Consider the following 23,628-nt stretch of genomic DNA (forward strand, 5'->3'; position numbering starts at 1 on the left):
ATTCCACAGATTCACAACCCTTTGGGTGAAGAAGTTCCTCCTGATCTCAGTCCTACCTTTGCTTCTCTTTGTTTTGAGGCTGTGCCCTCTAGTCCTAGTTTCACCTGCTAGTGGAAACAACCTCCCTGCCTCCACCTTATCTATTCCCTTCATAATCTTATATGTTTCTACAAGATCTCCCCTCATTCTTCTGAATTCCAATGAGTATAAGCCCAGTCTACTCAGTCTCTCCTCATAATCCAACGCTCCAAACTCTGAAATCAACCGAGTGAATCTCCTCTGTACCCCCTCCAGTGCTAGTCTATCTCTTCTCAAGTAGGGAGACCAAAACTGCATTCAGTACTCCAGGTGTGGCCTCATCAGAACTCTGTACAGCTGCAGCATAGCCTCCCTGTTTTAAACTCCATCCCTCTAGCAAAGGCAAACAAAATTCCATTTGCCTTTTTAATCACCTGCGGCACCTGCAATCCTATTGTTAGCGATTCATGCACAAAGACACCCAAGTCCCTCTGCACAGCAGTGTGCTGCAATGTTTTACCATTTAAAACATAGCCCATTTTGCTGTTATTTCTATTAAATTGGATGACCTCACACTTATCAACATTGTACTCCATCTGCCAGACATTTGCCCACTCACTTCGACTCTCTATATCCCTCTGCAGACTTTCAGTGTCCTCTGCACCTTTTGCTCTACCACTCGTCTTAGTGTCATCGGCAAATTTTGACACATCACACTTAGTCCCCAACTCCAAATTATCTATGTAAATCGTCAACAATTGTGGCCCCAACACTGATTCCTGAGGCACACCACTAGCCACTGACCGCCAACCAGGAAAACACCCATTTACCCCTACGCTTTGTTTTCTACTGGTCAACCAATCCTCTATCCATGCCAATACATTAACTGTAATACCGTGAAACTTTATCTTATGTAGCAGCCTTTGGTGTGGCACCTTGTCAAATGCCTTCTGGAAATCTAGATACACCACATCCACAGGTTCTCCATGGTCCACCATGCAAGTAATGTCCTCTAAGAATTCCACAAAATTAATTAACCATGGCCTACCCTTCATGAACCCATTCTGGGTGTTCCCAATAGGACAGTTTACATCCAGATGTCTTATTATTTCTTCCTTAATGATAGATTCAAGCATTTTCCCCACTACCAAAGTTAAGCTAACTGGGCCATAGTTATCTGCTTTTTGTCTTCTTCTATTCTTAAACAGTAGTGTCACATTGGCTATTTTCCAATCTGCAGGAACTAGCCCAGAGTCCAGTGAGTTTTGGTAAATAGTTACTAGTGCATTTGCTATTTCCCCCATCACCTCTATTAGTACCCTGGGATGCATTTCATCAGGGCCAGCAGACTTGTCTATCTTTAGCCCCATTGGCTTGCCCAGCACTGCCTCCTTAGTGATAATCACAGTTTTTAGGTCCTCAACTGCTATAACCTTCTTGCCATTAGTTTTCAGCATGTTATTTGCGTCTTCCACTGTGAAGACTGACACAAAATAACTATTTAATGTCTTGGCTATTTCATCATTCCCAGTTATTAAATTGGACATCTCATCCTCTAAAGGACCAATGTTTAACTTCGCCACTCTTTTTATGATTTACATATTTATGGAAACTTTTGCTGCCTGTTTTTATATTCTGAGCTAGTTTACTCTCATAATCTATTTTGCTTTTCTTTATAACTTTTTTTTTGTGGCTTTCTGTTGGCCTTTAAAGATTTCCCAGTCTACTAGTTTCCCACTACTCTGCTTTTTTGTACGTGTCTTTTTTTCAACCTGATACTTTCCTTAATCTTCTAAGACATCCATGGCTGACTATCTATTTTTCTACAGTTCTTCTTTATCACTGGAACATACTTCTGCTGAGCACTGTGAGAAATGGTTTTGAAAGTCCTCCTCTGTTCCTCAGTTGACCCACCATAAAGTTTTCGCTTCCATTCTACTTTAGCTAACTTCTCCCTCATCCCACCATAGTCTCCTTTGTTGAAGTACGGACATTGATAGTGGATTTAACCTTCTCACCCTCCATCTGTATTTTAAATTCGACCATACGATCCTTCTGAGAGGATCCCTAACTGTGAGATTATTAATTATTCCTGTCTCATTACACAGGACTAGATCTAGGGTAGCTTGCTCCCTCGTAGGTTTCATTACATATTGTTCAAGAAAATTATTGTGGATGCATTCAATAACAGCTCTGTGATTCCATGAAATTAAGCTGCTTTATTCCAAAGCACAGGGAAGCATAAAGCTGGACATGGGAATTCATGGCTTCATTAGGAAACATCAGTGCCTTAAACCATCAATCCTGTCCCAGGATCATACAACATCTTTCATCTGCTGATTTGTATTGGAAAGTCTTGAAGTCACTGAAAGGAGTATTTGGCATTGAAGGGAGGAGATGGGATCAGAAACATCACTTGGAGTGTTCTGGTTTCTGAGATGCTAACCAATGCAAATGTACCCATGCATTACAGCAACTGAATGTAAATCTTCCCACTTTCTTCAGTGGTGTTACACAAAAACCATAACACACATACAGCTTGCAGCTGCACAACTGGGAGAAACAAATGTTGGATTTCTGACAATTTCTCAAGAGGACATTTTTAAAATATTCACTTCATCCCGAAAAACAGCAAAGGGTTTCTTTCAAGGAATTGGCAGCTTGCGAGGACCAGAATTACAGTAGCTTCACCATGCAAATGTTTTTGGTGAGCAGAATTGGAGGCAGGCACTCCCTGTGCTGTGAGGTGGGTTCTGCTTGTTGGATTCAGGGCAGGGAGCCCCCTCAAGAAAAAAGTGAATGGGGATTTTCAAAACAGTACTTTTGCCTGAGGTGCAAAAGAGATGAGGCTAGTTTTGGGAACTTGGCCAAATGTGACCAACCCCATACTGGGTGGATGCCAGGATTCAGAACCGCAGAATGGAAGGTTAAGGTGATTCACTGCAGAGTATGTGGGAATCAGAGGTGGATGAAGAGTTATCCATGGTCCACCAGCAGTAGTGTGTATCACTCTCTATTCGAAAGGGATGCGCTTATCCTGCTTGTGTGGCACCACTTTATATTAAGCATGGGTCAAGGAAAGGAGAGCAGCATCCATGAACTTTCATATTCAGTAACGGGATTGAACTCAGCCCATCTGTATCATTCTACATTACACTCAAGCTAAGTGAGCTAACAGAGCCCTCAGGCCACTACAGGAGGGCCTTAATGGCATTTGAGCCCAGGCAATGCAATGATCCCAGCAAATTCTTGCAGTAGGGGGTAACAGTGAGTATATCAATTCAGTATAACATCATCCAGTTGTTTGTACATATTGTTTTGATCCATCTTTTGAACGAACTCAACTCTGCAAACTTTCCTGGTTTGGATCAAACTCCCCAGTGTTGAAATATAGACAGCCAATTACCTTTCTTTGGAGAAAATTTGGTCGACTTCTGAAAATTTTGATCTATGTTAAAATGAAATGTTGGCGTTTCATATGTCTTGCCATCGTCTTCAATCCCATCAACAATTCTGCAAGGTAAAACACGAGAGATTAAATGTGAGCAGTTTGCTCATGTGCTATCAACCTCATGTTTCACACAGTGTGTCAGGAGCTGATGAGTGAATCTTACTGATTGACACCTCAACACACAATAAGTAACAGGCTCACCTTAAGAGATCCATTTGATACTATAGCCCCTGCTAAGCTGTCACACACTCTGTCACTTCACAACCACAGGTCTGCAGTGCTCTGCACTCAATTTCTCATAATTTTAAATATAAAAAGTGCGACTGCAACACTTTCCTGAAAGTGTGTTGACCAGATGAAAAAATAATTTGTAATTTACGTTGCCTTACGCTGGTGGAAGGGTTGAGTACTAAAGGACATTGGTTTAATGTGAAAGGCAAAATAAGTAATGACAGCATGACGATTTCATTCTTGCACAGTGAGTGGGTAAGACTTTGCATTCACTGCTCGAGAGTGTGCTGGAAGCTGATTCAATCAAAACTTTCAAAAGAGAACTGGCTATATATCTAAACTGAAAGCATTTGCAAGGCTACAGGCTGCAAGGTGGATCTCGGGTGAATTTCCCTTGAAGAACTGACTAGCCCCCTGGACTGTAATCATTTTATGATTTCAGAAGAGAACGAGAGGGAGAGAACAAGAGTAAGAAAATGAGGGGTATTGTTATAATGCTTTCCATGAGGCCGGCATGCTCCAATGGCTATGCAGCCAACAAACATCTGTTAAAACATGACAAACGACAGCAAGTTCCCTCAAACACCATGAAACAAATAGCCATGTATATTCTAGTCATGTTGGCAGATGGCTAAATATGCTTTTGCTCTTCTTTCGTAAAGAATCCCACCTCTGAAAGCTGGTGGGGTCTCTGTTTAACGTTTTATTTTAAAGACAGCACCAGCACCAGCCTGTCTCACATGTTCAAGCCTCCTGACTTGGGCTTGAACGAAAACCATCCAACTCGAAAGAAAAGGTGCTGTCCTTTGAGCTAAGGATTACATTTAAGAAGCAGAGGAAATTATAAAACTGGAGTGACGGGATCATCAGCAGCAGCAACAACAGAGGGGGAGGCAATGTCGGAACGACACAAGGAGATCTTGATAATCACTAAAGCTTTTGCAGTGAACCTGTCAGTAAATAATAAAGCTCTGAGCTTTCAGTAAAAATTGTTTTTTTGCAAATGCTGATGTATTTCTCATAGTCCCAATTGTCTCTCATGTCAACGCTGCAGAGGGAGAGAAACTCTGGAATGAGGACAAATTCAGTGATTGCAGAATAATTGAGCACTGGATACTCTGAGTACACAACTCCTGTATAGACAGCAACTTGGAGCTGGCCATGCTGAAGCTGCACTCTGCAGTGGGAGTGGGAATGACACCAATATTCCTGTAGTGGCTCTGCCAGCTATATAAAGCGACACCAGCATCTCAGCTCCTGACCTCTATTTTCCTCAACTTCTCTTTTCCTGAATCACTGCCACCAGGCTCTCCATTCTTTCTATAACATCTTCCCCTCACCATGGAAGATTCAGCACATATCCCTTTTCTCCTCTTTCGTGTTACCTGGTTTCCATGATCCACAGCATGATAAAGAGCACAGAGATTTACCAGAGATCCAATGCTATCTATCCAGACTTGCTCTTTCCCTGTGCCCCTCTAAAATCTCCCAGTTGACAATGTTATTCGCTGAATGAATTCTGTTGTAACTAATTTGTGAAGTTCAATGCTATCTTTTGTTGGTTTTATTAAATTAGGTTTGTCCTGATCAGGATTTTGGTCTTGAACCAATTCAAGAAAAACAAACATTACCATGTACACTAATTGCAAGAAAATAGGTTGGTGCTTTCTATAAATACATGTATACAGATTCTGAAAAAATGTGTAAATGGTTTCCTGTCATATTTAAGGCTAAAATAGATAGATTCTTGATCAGTAGGGAAATCAAGGGTTATGGGGAAAGGGCAAGTAAATGGATGTGAGGAATGTTGGATTAGCCCATGATCCTATTAAATGGTGAGGTAGGCTCAAAGGCCAAAAGGCCTACTCCCAATCCTATTTCTTACAGCCTTATGGTTTTATTCAGAAAAAGCTAATCTCCAGCATGGAGGCCGGCTTTTGCTCTTATCTGTAGCAAATGCTGCCCTTGACTGTAGTTTGGCTGCTGGGGAGTCTGGGCTTACTGAATTTATCTGGTTGTTCCATACACGGAATGTTATACTGCCCCCAAATGTAAATAGACCCTCTTGCAGCAACGAAGCTCATTTAGCAGAAGCTCAAATGAGATTAGGGTATTAAAAAGATTGAGTTTGGCTTCAGAGGCTGGTATCCAAGTGCCATATAGCTCATATCTCTTGCAATGGTCCAGATGTAGAGGATATTGTTTTGCTAGGCCAAAAATATTTGAACTTGCATCTTTATTTCTTTATTTTCTGCTTAAACCGAAGAAGGTCTGCAATGTGTAACCTATAGCCTTATTTTGTATGCTTTGCACCATAATACAATTATTGTAATGTTTAACTTTTAACGTTGTTCTTTCTTTCTACCTTGTTTTTATGATTCTGTACCGAGGTATTTGTACCTAAGATTGTGCCTTGTGTGGTGATATTATACACTTTTCACTGTCCTCCTGTACTTTTGTCCTTGAGTACACACGATAATCAAATCAAATCCAAATCATATCAAAATTCAAAAGGTGAACTGGGAAATCAATATTTCAGAAGATAGACTGATATAGCTTGACCCTGATATTTAAGTTGTCTTCAATTTAGATAAAATATTAATAACTAATTTGAAGGTTTTTTAACATCCCAGTTCCAATTTTTTTTCAGTTTTGCGCACTATTAACTACCATTTCTACTACTGTTCAGTGGTTCTCCCACTATAATGCATTCCTGTTCTGTCCTTCTCTTTCCATTTACATTCCAACCCCATGGAGACAGTAGGAATGCAAATGCTGGAAGCTGGAGTCAATAAATACCTCCCTCCCTTCCTTAATTTATATGCATAGTTGCTTTAGCTCTTTTCCATTTCAACTTTCAATTGGCATTTTTCTCTCTCAATTATACCATTCTCCATCAGCCGCTGGGTAGAACCACGTTCACCTGGGCTGGGTGTGCACAACACTGGTTGTAAATGGCTAGCAGTTAAACTATTCCAAATTCTGACAATAGATTTTCACTCCACTTCATTTTACAGCCAGATCAAGCCCTACTGGTGTAGCATGAATGCACTCTGAAGAGTTCTAGAAAGACAACGAAGCAAAAACACTCCTAAGTTCACACCTATACATCAGTGATTGTGCTTTTGCATTCTTTTGTCTATAATGTCACCTAAGTTTTCCTTGCAACTTCAGCACTAGATAATTAAATATAATTAACAGCTTGCTTATTTTAATTTTCCACCCTTCCTTGACAATGACTCACGCAGTTTTCTAACCCACATTCCATGCTATATTCAGGAGTAGCAAAGAAAAATGTCAAAGGCCTTTATAATGTATCTCATCAAAGTCTCTTTCCATCCCATACGTATTTACAAAAATTCTGTTGCACTTCAACTCTTTCTTCAGTATGAGGCATTGCAAATATATACAGTTCCTATGTTGAATGGTAGCTCAAAGTGCAAGTTCATGATTTGTTATTTTTAGACCTGATGGCATTGATATATGATCAGTTAAAGTGACACAGATCACAATACTAATTCAATAAAATCAAGCCATGCTTATATTTCAGTGGTGTGTCAAAATAGGTACATGAATGAGCAATTCCCCCTTTAGTTGAGAATCAGTTAGTGAAGTTTATACAATCCTGAAAATGCTTTATCTGCACAGTCCTTGTTCATGCTACATTTTTCTTACCATACAGAAAATAACTCACAACAGTGAGGTATATCTAATGGAGAAACTGATAGATCAATAAAACCATTGATCATTCTCCTCCAGGAAGGAAGAATCACTGGACCCGAAACGTTAACCCTGATTTTTTCTTTACACATGCTGCCAGACTTGCTGAGCTTTTCCAGAAACTTCTGTTTTTGTCTCTGATTTACAGCATCCGCAGCTCTTTCTGATTTTAGCCTATTTCTCTTAACTGAGCAACAATTTTTCAATCTGGTAAAGAGCCACAGGATTCAAACTGCTTCTCTCTCCACAAGTGCTGCCAGTCCTGCTGAGTTTCTCCAACGTTTTAAGTCTCTCAGATCTCCAGCTTCTGCATTTGTAATGTTTGTTAACATTTATTTCAACATACCTGTGGTACATAGGAAATTGGGCACAACTTGTCTCATGAAAAATGTATGTAGATAACACTCAGGTAGCAAAATTATCAACACGAGTTCAGCTTTAAAAAGGTTGATCAGGGTGTTCTGGCATGGTTGGCAGTGTCCTTAATCTCAGAGCCAGATGTTCTTGGTTCAACTCCCATCCTTCCCAGATGTGTCATAACATATCTGAACCAGATTGATTAAAAAATGATTTAAAAAGCTTGGTCAGTCTGAAGTGGTATCAAAATAGTGCAGGAGTAAAGTCTCAGAGAATCCATGCCTTGCTTTTGCAGTGAAATGTCAACCAAGGACACACACAATCCCTCCTCCGTTTCTGAAGGCATGATTCAGAGGCATTGGAGTTTCAGTCTGAGGGAACAGTGAGTTAGCATCCTTCCTCTACCCCCAAATCAGTTATGATTTTCTTTTTACTGAAGTGCCCAATAACATTACTGTTCTGAGTTGTGGAATCCTGCCATGCAGGTTCACATGCCCCATGCTTCACCCCATAGCAAATTCCCTGGGGCCAGGAGTGTTTCTGGTTCCCAAACCTGCCTGCAGGGAAGTACATGTATTTCTGCTATAACGTGTGTTTCGTTAACGTGAATTGGCTGTGACATGATGGATGAAAGTGGATGCGGTTTGCGCAAACTTTCTACTGTACAGGTATAGTGATTTTCTAAAGCAATTTCCCTATAATGTGATTTTCTAAAGCACAAGGTCACACGCGAACACAACTGTTGTGTTATACCTGTAATCATCTGGGACCTTGGATTTGGATTGGGACTCCCTCTCAATTAAGACGCTGATTAGCTCCCTCTCCAATGAATGTGGCAGGTGAGCTCGGAAAGCTGGATGGCCAATCAAAAGCTTTCCAGCTTCAGGCAAGTACTTGGATGCACTACAAGGTAGATCATTGGGAAGTGACTTCAACATGAAAGTGCCCTCACAGCTACGTGCTAAAACTAATTTCAAGAACAGGTAAGATGGTGGTGTCATGGTAATGTCACTGGACAAGTGTTCCTGAATGCCAGGCTAACTTTCTGAACATATGGGCTCAAACCTCAACAAGGCAGATAACAAACTAAAGAAAAAATCTAGAATAAAAAGCTGGCCTAATGGTGAGTTACATTACGACAAACCACTGTTGATTGTCATAATCAAAATCAAATTTGGCTCACTAATGTTCTTCAGGGAAGGATATCTGCCATTCTTACCTGGTCTGGCCTATTTGTGACTCCAGTCCCACAGTAATGTGGTTGACTCTTAACTGCCCTCCAGGTAATTCGCCACAGGCAATAAATGCTGACCTAGCTAGTGACATCCAATTCCATGAATTAATTTTATTTGAAAAAAGCAGCTTTTGGGGAGAGGTGGAAGCGTCTGTACAAGATAGCATTTTACTGCATTACCAACCAGGGAGGAAGAGAGGGCTGGTGTGGAGCTGGATGAACACAGCAGGTCAAGCAGCATCACAGGTGCAGGAAAGCTGACGTTTCGGGTCAAGACCCAAAAAGTCAGCTTTCCTGCCGCTCTGATGCTGCTTGGCCTGCTCTGTTCATCCAGCTCTACACCGTGTTATCTCGGATTCTCCAGCATCGGCAGTTCCCACTATCTCTGGAAGAGAGGGCCTGCAGTCCTGCCTGGAACCCGGCATGCTCTCCTGTGATGGGTACCTGCCTCCAGGCAGTTGGGCTGCCCGGTGCTGAAACAGGCGGCTGAGAATCTGTTCACCCTCTCAGTCAGTCCTTGAGTTATCCTTAAATACAACAGCATGCCAGTCAGCACGGTCCACACCTTCAGTAGGAATGGGTGTGTGAAGCCTACATAAAGTCAGGCCCTGTATCTTGGTATTTGTGTTACTGATGTGATAGTGTAAACTTCAGAACTTTAATAACTGTTCACAGATTAAAAGAAGCAGCAATAACTCTGTCTGGAATAAACTATTAATGGACAAGGACACATTTATACAGCAATTGAAAACAAAGAGCCAAGTCTGGGAAAAGAAGGTACCAAAGCTATATAAACAAAACTTGTTTGACATCTGCTCGATAACTGGCTGCTTTCTGCTGCTGGAATAAATGATTGCCTTGCGGAAGTATGTAAAGAGTTAATCACAGGAAAACTGTCTCTTTGAACAGACACGTAATGCTAAATGTAACAAGGAACAAGGAAGCTACTTCTGATAAGGAGGCAAGTTGCAGACTTGATGGTTTCAGAGAAGTAGTCAATATTTTACATAGGACATAGAACAGTACAGCACAGTACAGGCCCTTCGGCCCATGATGTTGTGCCGTCCTATTATCCTACTCTAAGATCAACTAACCTGCGTACCCTTCATTTTACTTCATTTACCCTTCATTTTGAATGAAAGAATCTAAAGATTCATCAATAATGTCACACCATAGACCTGAAGGATGAGAAACTGTATAAGAATCCAACACCATAACTCTTCTTCAGCAGAATTTCAAAGAACAACACTGCACAAGGATCAAACCCGGGAAATCAGAGACAGACACTATTTGTTACAATATTAACTAAATGCCCTCATTAATAAGGTAGTAGCCAAGTTGAGCTGCTTCCTTCAGGGATCTTATTTTGGTTGCTACAGGCAATAATGTTGAAATCATTATTTCAGTATTTGATTGTCTATGAGATTTCTTAATGAGTACCCAAATTAAAGATTGCGTGCAGTGCTTTATTGACAACACTGGACTAGTAAAATGAAGACTTGGATTAATGATCTACAGTTGAGAATAGCTGAGGAAGTTAATCAATTGTATTTAAGAAGGCAACTTGTCACAATTAGAGACAAGCAGTAAATGTTGGCTTATCCAGCCATGCCCATATCCTGTGGATGAATATGGAAAAGATCCTCTGAAAATCATGCCCATTTGGACTGAGTAAATAGGGAAGAATGCTCACACTTGTGAAAGCATTGCAGAAGGGAGGGCACAGATTTAAATTAGCAAAAGAAGCAAAAGTGATGTGAGGAAATATGTTTCCACACCAGGAGTGGTTAGGGACTGAAATGCACTCCTTGACAGTATGATGCAGGTGGGTACACTCAATGCTTTCAGTGGAGAATTAGACAGCTATTTGAAAAGGAATAATGTGCATCATTGTATGAAGACAGGAGAATGGTGTTGAGTGAGTTGTTAATTTGGAGAGTTAGTGCAGATAGGGTTAGGGTCATGATGTCATAGAATCCCAACAGTGTGGAAACAGGCCATTCAGCCCATCAGGTCCACGCATACCCTCCAATGAACCTCCCACCACGCTATCCTAGCCCTGTAACCCTGAATTTCCTAATGTGCATATCCCTGGACACTGTGGCTAATTTAACATGGTCAATCCACCTAACCTGCACATCCTTGGAAACTGGAGCATCCAGAGGAAACCCAGGCAGGCACGGGGAGAATGTAAAAACTCCACACAGATAGTCACCCAACCAAGGGTAGAAATGAACCTGTGTCCCTGGTGCTATGATGGGCCAAGTTGCCTCATTTCGCATTGCATTACTTCTGACTGCTTTACCAAAACTGCACCCAGTCAGGTAACTGTTTCATCACCTTCAAGCAAGTTGAACTGATAATAACCAGCTGTTAAGACCAAACTTATGTGCTGAATCCAAACATTTAAACAGATGAATCTTATTAGCACAGTATCCATTCAACACCAGTTTCTATTCTCTCATCAAAATGAATCACTGACACAGAACCTTTTTCATTTTTATGGAACAGCGTGAATCTCAAGGCAGTACCACTGAGCCATTGTCAAGTTTAAAGGAAATTTAAGTCAATTTTCTAGCCAAGAAGGTAGAATGCAGACAAGGACAGTGTGATGACTTGTGAATTTTGGATTGTTTTGTTCGAGTAGTCAATACTCAAAATATCAGTGTAGAAACTGAAACAAAAACAGAAGCTGCTGGAAAAACTGAGCAGGTCTGGCAGCACCTGTGAAGAGAAATCAGAGTTAATGTTTCGACTCGGTAACCTTTCCTGCATTTACTTTTTCACTTGGACAAGATACTTATAAATGACATTGGTCACTGCCTTACAACTGAAGGACACAATAATCAACCAAACCGAATCCACTGAGAAATTCCTCCTTTGAAAAGAAAGGATTTTGAAGGGTTTTCTTATCATAGAATCCCAACAGTGTGGAAACAGGCCCAACATGTTCACACCAACCCACCCAGAGCATCCCACCAAGACAAATCCCACATAATCCCCCTACTCTACACATCCCTGAACACTATCGGCAATTTTAACATGGCCAATCCATCTAGCCTGCACATGTTTGGAAACCGGAGTACCCGGAGGAAACCCACACAGACACAGGGAGAACGTGCAAACTCCGCACAGAGAGTCACCCGAGAGTGTATTTATTTTTTCTTTTGATTATTGACTCAAAAATGAAATTCCGTCAAAACTGTACATCTTGTAACTGGGTTTTGTCACAATGCTGTTTGTGGTTCTGAATTATAGAGATCAGTGTCTTTTTTCTTAAAATAAGAAATGTCAGCCCCAAATGACTACATTTATTCGGAAACTTCCCCGACTTCCCTAGTATGTGGAAAACACATCCACACAAGACAGCCAGGAACAGAACTGACCAATTAGTTTTAGGATTTGTTTCCATTATTGTGGTAAATCCTAGGAAATCGTTTTAGACTCATTCTGGCATTTAGTCTATAAATTTATCCGCAGAATTTTCTATAAGTGCAGACTTATCGTCAATTCTATTGACCACGGAAACAAAACAACCATAATGTTTGTATTGTTATTCAGCCGATTAACTCGCAAATTTACTATTAAACATATGATGCTATATTATGATTGATTGAAGTACAGTTGTGCAGTAAGTTCTCAACCTGTGCAACACATATTGAGCAATCCAATTGTCATCATATTAGTTTTGAAACATACCGAGGGCTTAAGTCAGGAGGTCCACAGCAGTTTAGAGATGGTAGAAGTAGTTTTGCTGGTTTTCGTGCATTACCATTTCCACTATTAGATGTGACATCTTCCTTCTTATACTGGGGGCTTCCACCCCTCCTGCACTTTCCTGGTGAACGACTGCCAAGTCTTATTGTTGAGTAATGCTTAAGGTCATCCCCGAGCAAGCTCCCGAGTGACCCTCTCCGGATTGGGCTGTTCAAACCGGGCAAGGTGAGTTTCCTCCGGGTTCTCGTTGCTGGTGAGAGGTGCGAATATTCACTTGGTTCATCCTCAGTTTCCAAAATGGAGGGAAGCTTCTTACTAGAATTGTCACTATTCTCTAAACGGTTCTAAAACAAAAAAACAAATGCAATGGTTTCATCAGACAATGCATTTCTTTCCAAGTGAAGACTACAGAGACCCACCTTTCCATTTTTAAAGAAATTGGCCAAACAATTCTCCTACTATTAGAGCTTTGTATGTTATCTAATTTTCTGCAAAGCTGAGTTTCACATTGAGCTGAACTGGAATCCACCCATCCCAGTGTGGCATTCTAGTCAATATATTTTTTACCCTTATTTCACGTTAAGAAACAACAATCACATTTTTGGCATTTGGTTTGAGCGGTCAGTTATAGGGAGATGATCACACCCAAGGTATGGGAAAAAGGTAGCTGGGTGACAGCCAGGAGGGGCTAAGGGAATAGGCAGACAGTGCAAAGCTCCCCTGTGGCCATTCCCCTCAATAATAAATATATCATTTTGGTTACAGTTTTTTGTGGGGGTGTGGGGGTGGTATGGAACGTACCAGGGGAAAGCCACAGCAGACACGTCTCTGGCACTGAGCTTGGCCCTGTGGCCCAGAAGGAAAGCGGGGAGAATAGGAGAGCAACTGTAGTGGGGGATTCAATAATAAGAGGCACAGACAGGCGGTTCTGTGGCTGCGAATGAGACAAATAGATGTATGTTGCCTCTTGGGTGCCAGGGTCCGTGACATCTTGGGTTGTATCTTCAAGATCCTTAAGGGGGAGGGTGAGCAACCAGCAGTCGTGGTACACATCGGTACCAATGGCATAGGCAGTAAAAGGACTGAGAATGTGAAAAATGAGTTCAGGGAGTTAGGTTGGAAGCTGAAGTCCAGCACAAACAATGTAGTTGTCTCTGGATTACCACCAGCGCCACATGATAACAAGGTAAGAAATAGGGAGAGAGTGCAGCTAAACATGTGGCTACTGGGGTGGTGTAGGAGGGACGGCTTCCATTATGTGGATAATTGGAACCCATTCTGGGGAAGGTGGAACCTGTACTGTATGAACAGGTTACACCTGAACCAGACGGGCACAAGCATCCTGGGAGGGAGGTTTGCTTGAGCTGTATGGGATGGTTTAAACTTGATTGGCAGGGGTGGGGAACAGGATTTATAATTCAGGGGATGAAGTATTCAGCCTTCCAACAGACACAACAGGGAGTAAGGTTGTTTATAAAGAAATGTTGTCGATGGAGCATAATTTTGGACACAGGGATGGTTTGAAGTTTGTATACGTCAACGCTAGAAGTATCAGATCTAAAGCAGATGAACTTAGAACATGGTTTGGTACTTGGAACTACAATGTTGTGGCCATTACAGAAACTTGGGTAACTCAGGGGGAGGAATGGTTGTTGAAAATTCCGGGATTTAGATGCTTTAAAAGAAATAGGAAGGAAGGTAAAAGAGGCGGCAGAGTGGCATTGCTATTCAGGGCTAGTATAGCAGCTACAGAAAGGCAGTTCAAGAATGATATGTCGACAGAGGTCAGGAACAAGAAAAGAGCAGTCACTTTGTTGGAGTTTTTTTTACAGGCCCCCTAATAGATGTAGAGAAGTGGTGGAGCGGATTGGGAGGCAGATACTAGAAAGGTGCAGAAGTCACAGGGTTGTAGTCATGGGTGACTTTGACTTTCCAAATGCTGATTGGAAACTTTTCAGTTGTAATTGTTTAGATGGAGTGGCTTTTGTCCAGTGTGTTCAGGAAGAATTCCTGACACAGGACGTAGATCGACCAACACGAGTTTAGGCCACTTTGGATTGGTGCTTGGCAATGAACTGGGCCAAGTGTTAGACCTGTTGGTAGGGGAGCATTTTGGCAGTAGTGATCATAACTCTGTTACTTTTACAGTAGTCATGGAAAAGGACAGGCACATACAGCAGGGTAAGGTTTATAATTGGGTGAAGAGTAATTATAAATCTGTTAGGCAAGAACTAAGTAACATAAAATGGGAACAGGTGCTGTCGGGGAAGAACACTATTGGAATGTAGAGATTTTTTAAGGAATGCATACTGCGTGTGATCAAAATGTTTCTCTCTAGCAGGCAGGGAAGATGTGGTCAAGTGTGGGAGCCTTGGTTCTCAAGAGAGGTCAAATGACTAGTTAAGAGGAAGGAGGATGCTAAAATAATGTTCGGAAAAAACTCTAGATGAAAACAATTTAGCTAAGAAGGATCTGAAGAAAGGGCTTAGGAGAGCTATTAGGGGGCATGAGAAAACCTTGGCAGATAGAATCAAGGAAAATTCGAAGGTTTTTTACATGTACGTGAGAAATAAAAAAAATGGCCAGAGAAAGGGTCAGGCCAATCAAGGGTTGTAAAGGGTATTTGTGTATGGAACCTAAAGAGATGGGAGAGGTTCTTAATTCACGCCTTTCTTTGGTATTCACAACTGAGCGGGACCTAGTTGTGGAGGAGGACAGTGTGAAACAGGATGGTAGGCTAGAGGAGGTCGATGTCAGTGAGGAAGATGTACTAGGAATTTTGAGGAACTTGAAGATAGATAAGTCCCTTGGGCCTCATGGGATTTATCCAAGGATTCTATGGGAAGCGAGGGAAGAGATTGCAGGGCCTTTGGCAATGATATTTTCGTCCTCACTGTCCATGGGTGTAGTGCCGAAGGACTGGAGAGTGGCAAACATCATTCCCTTGTTCAAGAAAGGGAATAGGGATAACCCTGGAAATTACAGGCAGTTAGTCCTACTTCAGTGGTGGGCAAATTATTGGAAAGGGCTCTGAGAGATAGGATTTATGATCACTTGGATAGGCACAATTTGATTCAAGATAGTCAGCATGGATTTGTGAGGGGTAGATCATGCCTCACAAGCCTTGCTGAATTCTTTGAAGAGGTGGCCAAACATGTGGATGAAGGTAGAGCAGCGGATGTGGTATACATGGATTTAAGTAAGGCGTTTGATAAGGTTCCCCATGGTAGGCTCATGCAGAAAGTAAGGAGGCATGGGATAGGGAGAAATGTGGCAGATTGGATTCAGAATTGGCCCTTAGAAGACAAAGGGTGGTAATGGGTGGAAAATATTCAACATGGTGTTCAGTTACGAGTTACTAGTTACTAGTTACCACAAGGATCTGTTCTGGATCCTCTTCTATTTGTGATTTTTGTAAATGAATTGGATGTAAGAGTGGAAGGGTGGATTAGTAAGTTCGTGGATGATACGAAGATGGGCTGAGTTGTGGATAGTGTGGAGGGCTGTTCGAAGTTACCAAGGGACATTGATAGGATGCAGAGCTGGGCTGAGAAGTGGCGGATGGAGTTTAACCCTGAAAAGCGTGTGGTGATTCATTTTGGAAGGACAAACTTGAAAGCACAATACAGAGTTAACAAAGATTCTTGGCAGCGTGGAGGAGCAGTGGGATCTTGGGGTTCATGTCCACAGTTCCCTGAAAGCTGCCACCCAGGTGGATAGAGTTGTTAAAAAGGCGTATGGCATGTTATCTTTCATTAATAGAGGGATTGAATGAAGCTATACTCTAGCTATACAAAACCTAGGTTCAGCCAAATCTGGAGTATTGTGTCCAGTTCTGTTCTCATCATTACAGGAAAGATGTGGAAGCATTGGAAAAGATGCAGAGGAGATTTACCAGGATGTTGCCTGGAATGGAGGTAAGGTCTTACGAGGAAAAAATGACAGAGCTAGGGCTTTTCTCTTTAGAACGATGAAGGATGAGAGGTGGCTTGGTAGAGGTGTACAAAATGATCAGAGGTATCGATAGAGTGGACAGCCAGAGATTTTTTCCTAGGGTGGAGGTAGCTATTACAAGAGGGTGTAGTTTTAAAGTGAGTGGAGCTAGTATAGGGGGGATGTCCAAGGTAGGTTCTTTACTCAGACAATGGTAGGGGTGTGGAATGCATTGCTGGAGAGGGTAGTGGATTTGGCCTCATTAGGAGCGTTTCAGCGACTATTAGATAGGCATATGGATGATAGTATAAGGTAGGGGTGGAGGTTAGATAGACCTTAGGTTTAGGATAAAAGTTTGGCACAATATTGTGAGCCAAGGGGCCTGCATTGTGCTGTACTGTTCTATGTTCTATGTTCATGTGGTCCTCGGGATAGAATATGGAAGGAGTGTGACCTCTACTCTTTTATGACCCAGCCTCTATCTGTATCTATGCTTCAGGTGATTTCCACCCTCCCTATTTCAGACATCGAGCCCAGTTGTAGCATCTCTATGGCATTCTCAGTTGAGATGGGTTTTCTCCATGGAAAAGAAGAATGGGATTTTGGGTTTTCCTGGCCTTTCAAAACTGTTGCAGATCTGGATATTTAGCAGTCGGAGTAAAAATGAAATTGAATTAACTGAGCCAATTATTGGGAATCTTTGTGTACACACAAAGAAACCTCACTTATTTCAAAAGAGAAGCATGTAGATTAAGAGCAAAAGGGCAAATTGGGATAGGTAGGTCCCCTTAAAGATCAATGAGGTCACCTACGCGTCAACCACAGGAGATGGGACAGGTATCAATATGATGTGTCAGTATTTCCTGTGGAGAAATATATGGCTAGGGAACTCAGGGAAGTAAATATTGATGTCTTGAAAACAGTCCATATTACAGAGGAGGTGCCGGAGGTCATAAAACAAACAAAGGTTGATAAATCTCTGGGACATTGTGGGAAGCTAGAGAAGAAATAACGGGGCCCCTAGCAGAGATATTTGAATCATCAACAGCCATGGGTGAAGTACCAGAGGACTGAAGGGTGACTAATGTTGAGCCTTTATTTATAAAAGACTGTAATGAGAAACCAGGGAATTGTGGTGATTCAGCGGTGGGTATATTGTTGGAGGTGATTCTGAAAGATAGGATTTACATGCATATGGAGAGGCAAGGACTGATTACAGACAGAGATAATGGGAACTGCAGATGCTGGAGAATCCAAGATAATAAAGTGTGAAGCTGGATGAACACAGCAGGCCAAGCAGCATCTCAGGAGCACAAAAGCTGACGTTTCGGGCCTAGACCCTTCATCAAGGGTCTAGGCCCGAAACGTCAGCTTTTGTGCTCCTGAGATGCTGCTTGGCCTGCTGTGTTCATCCAGCTTCACACTTTATTATCACTGATTACAGACAGTTGGCATGGCTATGTGCATGGGAAATTGTGTCTCACAAACTTGATTGGGTTTTTCAGGACACAATCAAGATAGGTAGATGAGAAGATAAAAGATAGTAAAGGTTTTGACAAGGTTCCACATGGTAGACTAATAAGTAAATGCAAGTCACACGGGATTCAGGGAGAGCTTGCCAACTGGGTTCAAAATTGGCTTGATGGTAGGTGACAAAGGGTGGTGGTAGAGGGCTGGCTTTTGGACTGGAGGCCTGTGACTGGCTATATTCTACAGGGATCGGTGCTGGCTCCACTGTTGTTTTGTCATTTATATAGATGATTTGGATGAGGATTTTGGACGCATGGTCAGTAAGTTTGTGGATGTAACCAAAATTGTTGATAAAGTAAATGGTGAAGAAGGTTTTCTAAGATTACAAAGTGACCTTGATCAATAGGGCCAAGGAGCTGAGGAATGATGGTTAGAGTTTAGTTTGGATAAATGTGAGGTATTGCATTTTGCTAAAACAAACAAGGGCAGGCCTTACACAGTTAATGGTAGGACCCTGAATACTGTAGTCAAACAGAAAGACCTAGGTTCAGGTACATAGTTCTTTGAAAATTGTCTCACGGGTGGACAGGGTGATTAAGAAGGCATTTAGCATGCATGCCTTCATTGCTCAGACCACTGAGTATCGGAGTTGTGATGTCTAATTGAGGTTGTACAGGATGTTAGTGAGGCAACTTTTGAAATACTGTGTACAGTTCTTGTTGTCCTGCTTTGAAGAGGGTTCAGAAAAGATTTACCAGGATGTTGAAGGGATCGGAGGGTTTGAGGTATAAGGAGATGTTGGATAGGATGGAGCTTTTATCACTGGAGTGTATGAGGTTGAGGGGTGATCTTATAGAGCTTTATAAAATCATAAGGGGTATAGATAAGGTAAATAGCAAAGGTCTTTTCTCCAGGGTGGTGGAGTTCAAAACTAAGGGGCATGTTTTTAATGTGAGAGGAAGAAGATTTAAAAAGGACCTGAAGGGCAATTTGTTCACAGAGAAGTTGGCTCGTACATGGAATGAATTGGCAGAGGAAGTGGTAGATGCAGATACAATTACAACATTTAAAAGTCATTTGGACAGGTACATGAACAGGAAAAGGTTTGGAGGTATATGGGCCAAACACAGGCAAGTGGGACTAGTTTAGCTTAGGAAACTTGGTTGACATGGATGAATTGGATCAAAGAATTTGTTTCTGTGCTGTTTGACTCTATGGCCCTGTGAGAAGGTAACAGAGGAATGCAACCATGATAGAATACAAAGGGTCAAATTGTTAATTTGTTTTTCCTTTTGCACATAGAATAATGTTCCTTTTCAAGTTCAGCAGTTTCACAAAAAAATGAAACATCTATGAATTTCTAGACAGAAGGTGAAGTTGAGATGTTACAAACCCACTCAAGAAACGCATTCATTCTTCTGAGGTCTGAGATCCCAGACTATTCACCACAATCAATGGTATTTCAGTACCATGATTCTCATTGGGGAACCATAAATCAAAGGAACCCAAATTTGTCCATTAATCCCCAAGAGAAGAAATTACTAACAAGATCCCACTTTATATAACTCTTAAATGATCATGAATCAGAACTAATGCAAATAAAACATGAGTCACACTTTAAATAGAAAGGTATATTTCACTTTTAAAAGTTGACACAACAATGACTGTAAGTATTTCTATGATTCTGCAAATACTATCCAACAATATACCACGCTTTATTCATAGAACATAGAACATAGAAAAGTACAGCACAGTACAGGCCCTTCAGTCCACGATGTTGTGCCATGGAATATCCTAATCCAAAAATAAAATAACCTAACCTACATTCCCCTCAATTCACTGCTGTCCATGTGCATGTCCAGCAGTTGCTTAAATGTCACTAATGACTCTGCTTCCACAACTACCACTGGTAAACTATTCCATGCGCTCACAACTCTCTGGGTGAAGAACCTCCCTCTGACATCTCCTCGAGACCTTCCTCCGAACACCTTAAAACTATGACCTCTCGTGGCAGTCAGTCCTGCCCTGGGGAAAAGTCTCTGGCTACCGACTCTATCCATGCCTCTCATTACCTTGTACACCTCAATCAGGTCACCTCTCTTCCTCCTTCTCTCCAGAGAGAAAAGTCCGAGCTCAGTCAACCTCTCCTCGTAAGACAAGCCCTCCAGTCCAGACAGCATCCTGGTAAACCTCCTTTGCACCCTCTCCAAAGCCTCCACATCTTTCCTATAATAGGGCGATAGAACTGGACACTATATTCCAAGTGTGGTCTCACCAGGGTTTTGTAGAGCTGCAGCATAGCCTCATGGCTCTTAAACTCGATCCCCCGTTAATGAAAGCCAAAACACCATATGCTTTCTTAACAACCTTATCCACCTGGGTGGCAACTTTGAGGGAGCTATGCACTTGAACATCAAGATCCCGCTGTTCCTCCACACTGCCGGGAATCCTGCCTTTAATCCTATATTCAGCCCTGCATTCTGTCAATGTCTCGCTGAAGCCTGCAATAGCCCTCGATACTATCAACGGCACCTCCAACCTTTGTGTCATCAGCAAACATACTAACCCACCCCCCAACTTCCTCATCCAAGTCATTTATAAAAACTACAAAGGGCAGAGGCCCAAGATCAGACCCCTGTGGGACACTACTCAGCACTGACATCCAGGCAGAATACTTACCATCTACAACCACTCTCTGCCTCCTGTCAGCCAACCAATTCTGAATCCAGACAGCCAAATCACCCTGTATCCCATACCTCCTGACTTTATGAATGAGCCTGCCGTGGGGAACCTTATCAAATGCCTTGCTAAAGTCCATGCACACCACATCCACTGCTCGACCCTTGTCAACCTGTCTCGTGACTTCCTCAAAGAACTCAATAAGATTTGTAAGGCATGACCTGCCCCTCACAAAGCCATGCTGACTCCCTTTAATCACGCCATGCTTTTCCAAATAGTCATAAATCCTATCCCTCAGAATTCTTTCCAAAACCTTGCTGACCACAGACATAAGACTGACTGGTCTGTAACGTCCAGGGATTTCCCTATTCCCTTTTTTGAAAAGAGGAACAATATTTGCCTCCCTCCAATCTTCCAGTACGACTCCCATGGAGAGTGAGGAAGCAAAGATCTTTGCCAGTGGCTTAATAACCTCCTTTCTCACTTCCGGGAGCATTCATGTAATCTAGGTCAGGATTCCTGTCTGAAAATAGCTTTCATCTTTTGAGTTTCATGGGTATGATTAGAACGCACAAGGCACATTTCCATGAAGCACCCATTCCCTCCATTCATGATAGCCCTGACTGTGTAGTTTTCTGGAGTTGCTTCTCTAAAAACTGACTAATAACATCCTAGTTCACGGTTTGGCCACTTTTGGTAAAAATCCCAGTGCTTAGCATCTCAGAAATGAGTGAATATGATCTTAAACCAATATATGAGTTATCACTTTATAGTATAAAACTCTAGTGACCTGTCAAAATTGAACCACAAAGAGTTGAGGGGACGGTCTAATGTTTTTGAGAGCTGATGAAGATTTTTTTCATACTAATTGAGTGAATTAATGCTAATTTGTGAATTCTGGAGAGCTCTGTGTGCATATGAAGCCACAAATGTTCAGAACAGGCTCCAAGGCAGAATTACAATTGCAGCCAACAGTACTAATGAACTAATTTGAGAACTGCCAGTGTAGATAATAGCTCCAATACAAATACAGAATAAGAACATCCAGAAGTTCTTCAGAATTATTAACCAATTCCAGTTGTTTTCCAGTTGGTTCACTGCTCATCATCACCCGAGGTTTACACAACATCGTACACACCAAAACAAAACTGCAACATACCTGGAGATAATGGGAACTGCAGATACTGGAGAATTCCAAGATAATAAACTGTGAGGCTGGATGAACACAGCAGGCCCAGCAGCATCTCAGGAGCACAAAAGCTTTATTCCAGTTCCCTCACCCCATCCCCCTCTCTGATGAAGGGTCTAGGCCCGAAACGTCAGCTTTTGTGCTCCTGAGATGCTGCTGGGCCTGCTGTGCTCATCCAGCCTCACATTTTATTATCTTGCAACATACCTGGGATAGTCTGGGGGATTTAGCGAATTTTGAGAATCCCTGTGAAAACAATAGATGCAATTAACATTGAGCAGTCAACTAGACAGTCTTGAGAGTGAGTTAGTTCTGAATTTATATTTAAATAATCCAGTAATGATTATCAAACCCAGGTAACAACCATAGTATCCGAAGTAAATGGAACAGAGAATGTACTTAAAGCTGATTTTGGCAGACAGAAATAGGTTTATTAAGGTAGCTGAGAAAATGGGAGCTGCTGATACTGGAGAATCCGAAAAAACAAAAAGTGTGGAGCTGGATGAACACAGCAGGCCAAGCAGCATCTTAGGGGCACAAAAGCTGACGTTTCAAGCCTGGACCTTTTCTGATGAAGGGTCTAGGCCCGAAACATCAGCTTTTATGCTCTTATGATGCTGCTTGGCCTGTTGTGTTCATCCAGCTCCAGACTTTGTTATTAGGGTAGCCCTTGACTGTAAGTTGTTAAAAACTGAATGACATTATCTACCTTAACAAACAAGACATCCCCCTTTAATTTTTAAAGTTCCACCCAAAATGATGGAAAGAAGGCATTCTTTTGATGCCAGATGTTGATTAACATCAATTTGAGCAGACTCAAGCTACATTCTGAGAGGGTGTGCTCCCAGGACAAATGCCACAGGTATCAGCTGAAACAGGAGTGACTCCAGTACACAATAAGCATGGCTACTGTGAGAAATGGGAATGCCACAGTAAGCAACACAATTCACCATGACAACATGATTTTACGAGGAGAAGCACTAAAACCAATATACTTATGGTCTGTCTATTAAAATAAAATAATATCCCAATTATATTGTGTGCCACAATCTTATTAGATTTAATTTATTGTTGCAGTCACACGCATCCAAGTACAGTGAAAAGTTTTGTTTTCCGAGCAGTACAAACAGATCATAGCAAAAATCGCCACACAGATCAAAGGGTTCTTAGACAGAGGGAGGCACACAAAGTTACGGCTGCTCAGGTGGTGCACAAAGCAAGATCAACATTATTTGAGGTTAAAGAGTTCCATTCAGCAGTCTAATCATGGCAGGGAAGAAGTTGTTCATGAACCTGTGTTCAAATTTCTGTATGGTCATGACTGTCCTGTATAGTGCAGCATTCTACTGAGAAAAATCATCTCTCAGCATGTCTGCTGACTTTCGTTGGAACCTGGGAAGATATTGTGCTATGGGTAGAGATCAACATTTGCAGAGACATCTTGATGGATTGTATCAGAACTGTTTCCTGACAGTAGTTAAATATTCTATTAACATGTTAATATTACTCCCTTTGAATATTTGGGCATTTATAGATTCATTATTTTAGGAGTTATCATTCCTGGAAAACATACCTGGTGTTTCATTTTGATCAACAATTATCTCAAGTTAGGGCAGATTAATTTATCCC

At 41.7% G+C, this 23,628-nt stretch overlaps 1 protein-coding gene across 2 annotated transcripts in view; it reads right to left on the reverse strand.

Moving 5' to 3' along the window:
- kcnh4b (potassium voltage-gated channel, subfamily H (eag-related), member 4b) overlaps positions 1-23,628 on the reverse strand; it is a 185,631-nt gene that overhangs the window by 21,470 nt on the left and 140,533 nt on the right. For both annotated transcript variants that reach the window (XM_048560266.1, XM_048560268.1), the window contains exons 12-14: positions 22,207-22,245; positions 12,711-13,072; positions 3,425-3,531 (exon numbers count right to left, since the gene is read on the reverse strand). In XM_048560266.1, coding sequence (XP_048416223.1) covers positions 3,425-3,531; positions 12,711-13,072; positions 22,207-22,245 — 508 coding nt within the window. The remainder of the gene's footprint in view (positions 1-3,424; positions 3,532-12,710; positions 13,073-22,206; positions 22,246-23,628) is intronic.

Source organism: Stegostoma tigrinum, chromosome 31 (assembly GCF_030684315.1).
Source record: "Stegostoma tigrinum isolate sSteTig4 chromosome 31, sSteTig4.hap1, whole genome shotgun sequence".
NCBI classification, from domain to species: Eukaryota; Metazoa; Chordata; class Chondrichthyes; order Orectolobiformes; family Stegostomatidae; genus Stegostoma; species Stegostoma tigrinum.